The 5,120-nt window shown below is 44.1% G+C and overlaps 1 protein-coding gene across 1 annotated transcript in view; it reads right to left on the bottom strand.

The window, feature by feature from the left end:
* LOC308154159 (cysteine/serine-rich nuclear protein 3-like) overlaps positions 1–2,518 on the bottom strand; it is a gene marked incomplete at both ends in the record, with an annotated part of 5,625 nt that extends 3,107 nt beyond the window's left edge. Inside the window, 2 exons of the mRNA XM_080527334.1 lie at positions 1,959–2,221; positions 2,371–2,518. Of these exons, the coding sequence (XP_080383460.1) occupies positions 1,959–2,221; positions 2,371–2,518 (411 nt within the window). The remainder of the gene's footprint in view (positions 1–1,958; positions 2,222–2,370) is intronic.
* Positions 2,519–5,120: the final 2,602 nt, after the last annotated feature.

Raw genomic sequence — 5,120 nt, 5'->3', positions numbered from 1 at the left:
CTCTGATTGGCTGTTAAATACAGCCTTCTGATTGGCTGTTAAATACAGCCTTCTGATTGGCATAATGTATTTAGCAACCAATAAGAGTGTTGTATTTAGCAGCCAATCAGAGGGCTCAATATAACAGTCAATTAGAGGGCTGTATTTAATAGCCAGAGGGCTCAATATTACATTAAATTCACAAATGTATGCAGCCATTGACTAAATGTTTCTAAATGTTTATATCAAGTTTTAATATGCATTGTGGAGTGATATGAAGGTATTATAAATTCATGCAAAAGGCACTATACACAAGTTCATTGAAAGTGTTACTCAACCAACCAAGCAGGAGCGGTCACATAGAGAGAAGCAGGGAGGTGAGAGGGACCAGCATAAATCAATGGAATAGAATGTTGATAGCAATTACACGGCTGACTGCTCTCGTTAGAATATCCTTCACCATAGATTTTAATCAGAGCGATTAAGCAGCTGAAAGCGATACTGGGGAAATGTTTACCATCGGGACTGTGCATAACGTTTAGATCGATAAGGGATACATACACACAATCATGAAACTAAATCATTAAATTATCAAGCAACACATAACGAGGAATGTGATGACCATTATGACTGAATAGGACTAAATGCCAATCTGATGTTCAGTCAGGATGCTCACATCAATTTATTTGTTTATTTCATAACATTGGTAATACACTTAAGCTTGGCATAATTGGATGGCTTCTTGCACAGAGTAAAATGACCACGACATACAAATATACAACATGGCATATTGGAGCCCAAGGCTTATCAAGCCCTCCCATAGGAAGGATACATGTAGAACGACCAAGCTGGTGGAGGCTGGGCGGGGGGTCACACCACGAGAGAACTTACTCTCATCGTGCAATTATTCACTGTTGAATGTCATGCAGGAGCATTAACTAGCTACTTAGCCTAAAAACCAGCTGCGACGTTGAGTTCAAGCACTAGTGTGACAGTATTGTTATTGGATGTCATTGACTTGACTAAACCATTAATCAATGACACAGACACTGACACTAACTTCTCATCCCATTTGTGGAAAAAAAAAGAGAGGCGTGGGACAGTTTCTAAGATTTGCACACATGTACATAATTTCTCAGAATCTTTCTTTGGTATAAATACTGTATTTTGAATTTACGTGGGCGAATCATTCTAGTGGGTGCAACGTAGCTTCTGTTTTCCTTCATGTTAGCTGTGTAGCTGTGACCACTTGCCAGCGACTACCTTCGCTATTCCCATTTGCATGCAGCAGCACATGCAAAAGGAAAGCGAGACGAAAGATGCGGCAGACATTAAAGCCACGTGTGAACAAGCTGCCACAGAGAATATCGAAACAATGTATTAACGAGCCGCCTCAGATAACATTGCAACAGTGAGGAGGAGAGCTTCACTCTCCTGCGTCAGTTGGTGATTTCAAAAGATAACGAAATCATTGGGCTGGTAACACTATTAACATTATGAAAAAAAAATGCATTAGGATCTGTTCTGGGAATAAGTGTTCAAACGCATATCAGAAGTGGGGACGTGGGGAGGAACAAGAGAAGCAGAAGGGAGAAATCCCCATCATCCCCGGGAACAAATCACACCCTGAATATGGGTGGGTGTGGAGCACCTGGGCACTTGGAAGAACACTATAAATGCAAAGCCTTATTTTATATGCAATCCATAATTAATTAACTGCATTTGCTACAGGACTGCTGCTGTGGCCCCCACGTGACGCATTAAAGGCATAATGAGAGAAAAGAAGTGTCCCAACAGTTTTGGAATAATTAAAGGCCCTGGGGGTTGGGGGGTTACCAGAAGAAGACTAGGAACAAGCAAGCAACCAATCAAACAACCCTTTTTTGGTGTCTCATTTTTAGGTTGCTATGGAAGGATCCTGATCCTACAAGATTGGGTCTTTAACAACTTCCCTGCGCGGCTCAGGGTTGGCTCCCCACCTTGAGTTTGATGGAGTTGAGTTTCTCCTCTTTCAGGTGGTCTCGGAGCATGTTGCGGTGGCTCCTCTCCTGCTCCACGGCGAACTCTCCCAGGGTGTAGCGCTGCACCCAGCTGTGGCGTGTGCTCATGCCCAGGGTGCTGCCCCCCTGCGTGGGCACGCTGGTGAAGCCCTGCCGCCGGCTGAAGTAGTACACCGTCACACTCTCGAAGTGCACGTTGCTGCGCGCCCGCAAACGCTTCTCTCTTCGGAGGATAGAGGAGGCTGGGGGAGGGGAGAGAAAGAGGGGTTGGGGGAGGGGGGGAATGAGAGAAGGAATTAACGACAGGGAGTAGATAAGGGGACAGGGATATATCCCTGATAGATTGGTTGTTAACGAACCAATGCATTCTGGGTAAGTAAAGTAAACTCACGGGCGGGGGTGACCGAAGGAGTGGGGTTGATGCTGTCGCTGCTGTTCCCACTGTCGCTGGCGGAGACCTCGTCATCGGACCCCCGGATGGAGAGGCAGGGCGAGGGGCCGTCCACCTCTTCAAACTTCCTCTTCAGGATGCTGCTCATCCTGCCGCCACGCCCACCACCGTCTGCCCCTAGGACGCAGTGTCAAATACTGTAAGAAATAGTCTTTTTTCCGAAATGGAGCTCTGATATTATTATGAGGTTTTCACAGGTATCCTCTTGGGACCCACAAAGTAAACTAAACCAATATTTATGATTAGAGTCTCCAACTCTGAGCACAGGTCTCCATGGGGATTAGAATATACACGTGACAAGGTTTGATTAATAGGTCCCCATCTCGGCAATTGTGAAACCTCACAATCGAGCCAAACAAGTCTTGTTGTGAAAAAAAATGTTTTCCGGTTTTTGGCATAGGACGACAAACGAAGCGATGAAGAACCCACTCGATGTCATATCCAACAGTTTTACATTCACTAAATACCTACATTTAGTTAGCAAAGTCGGGTGGGGGGTATTATTCGTATTATTGTGGCAGTGTGTGTAGCCACGCCCACTCCAGCTGTATTTAAGTAGCCACCTGGACCTGTTGACAAATGTACCAGATGGATGCGGATGCTCTAGCTAATGCTATAAACCGAATTTATGAAGCCGCTAGAAATATCGCCAGTGGGCAATTAATGAACTCCTTCATATTGGACTATACATAAAGGCAACTCCGAACTCCGAATCTGACGATGACAAGAAGACAACAGGATTTCAGACATTGATCTCCACATCAGTTCACTTTCATGGGACAGTCGTCTGCAGACAGACCTTCTGCTGTGTTCTTGGGTAAGTTTTAGTGAGTTACATGTGTTGTATACTAGGATTTTGTGTTGTTTACTTAGGATAGTGTAGTTTATTTGTACTTAATAATGGGCCTATATGTTTGCTCCTGACTGTGGGGCAAGGTATTTATGACCTCCTGGCCCCTCCCCCTGACCTGATAGGACCACTGGCTGTGACTGCATCTTGACCAAGTTTATAAGTAAGGATGTGGGCTCTGGCCCTGCCTCTCTTCTCCCTCACCTCTTGACCAAGCAGCTCCCTCTCTCTCTCTCTCTCTGTCCCCCTCCCCCTCTCTCTCTCTCTCTCTGTCTCTCTCTGCCAGACCAGCGTCCATCTTTGATGTCTGTGTACTTTTGCATTTTGAATAAATGGTCTTAACCTGCTCAATAACTATTCTTCATTTTAGTAGCCAACAGGTTAGAAATATACGACACATGGCGAGCCTAAAACCGGGAGTCTATAAAGAGGAATACGTTTGAAAACTTAAGCTGAAGCCACAGCTCTGAAGACGGTAAGAACGAAAATAGCGCTATTTTCTGTTTAAACTGCAAGAGGCGCGTGTGCAACAGCTGTGTTTTCAAGCATTTTCTTTGAGACTAAAACAACCTTCAACTTTAAGGTTTAAAGTAAAGTAACTTGTTGGAAAAGGAAACACATCTTTCATAGTCTTTAAGCTGGGGTTGGGGAGAGAGCCGAATTTGGTAATTCGCTGTTTTGTGTAATATTGTGTTAAGATATTAGTTGTGTAACTAATAGATATTGTTTGGACGGTATTACGGAATATCGTGAGTGTGTGTGTAGAATTGTGTTAAAGTATAAATGGACTGTGTAGTAGGGGTGTAACGATACATCGATTCACATCGATGCATCGATTCATTGACTAACGATCTGATTACATCGATGCAATGTAAAAACATCGATCTATATCGTCATCTTATGCGCGCAGAGAGAGAGAGAGACTTGAAAAAGATACGAATGTTTTGCATTTTTGATGAGAGACAGTAAGTCTGTCCCTTCTAATATATATTTTGGAACATCTCTCTAAACCAGGGAAGTTCACATACTCGCGTTCGCAATGACTTCGCATTCACCGTGTGTGACTGTCTAGTGTTTCTCAACCCTCTCCTCGGGGCGCCCCAGCCGCTCCACATATTTGATCTGTTCCACCACCAGCACACCTGATTCAACTAATCAAGTCCAAATCATAATTGCTTTGGACTTGATCAGTTGAATCAGGTGTGCTGGTGGTGGAACAGATCAAATATGTGGAGCGGCTGGGGCGCCCCGAGGAGAGGGTTGAGAAACACTCGGCTCCACTTCTCGGCTCCTCCTCCTCTCGCGTTCGGCAATCTCCGGTAATCTTCGGAAATGTTCGGCTTGTGTGAGTGCGTCTAATGAGAGTGCGTCTAACGGGAGTCTAATGGGCGAATACATTGACCGTTTTGGACACCAAAGATATTTTTTAACATCTACTCATCGAGGCGAATCCAGTCAGACCAATATCAGACCTGCTGGACGTGTGTGACACGTGTGTGGACGTGTGTGTGTGTCTGGATGTCTCTCTGAACCTGTGTGTGTGTGTGTGTGTGTGTGTGTATATGTTAATGAGCTGTATGTTAATTACCACTTATTACAATTGATAATTGTGTTAGATTGGCATATGATATCGCGTCATATCGATCATATCGTCATATCGATCTTGAATCGAATCGAATCGAAATCGTATCGTGACTGACATTGTGATATCGTCAAACATTGTATCGTCATACAAACAAATCGATATAATATCGTATCGTGATGAAGCTGGTGATTTACACCCCTACTGTGTAGTCTATTTTGTATTGTAGCAGTGAAAAACATATGAGACTCTTTGTCT

The sequence above is a fragment of the Nansenia antarctica genome, assembly GCF_963989245.1.
Source record: "Nansenia antarctica genome assembly, chromosome: 3".
Classification (NCBI taxonomy): Eukaryota; Metazoa; Chordata; class Actinopteri; order Argentiniformes; family Microstomatidae; genus Nansenia; species Nansenia antarctica.
The sequence above is the reverse complement of the archived record's forward strand: the minus strand, read 5'-3'. Positions and strand labels throughout refer to the sequence as shown.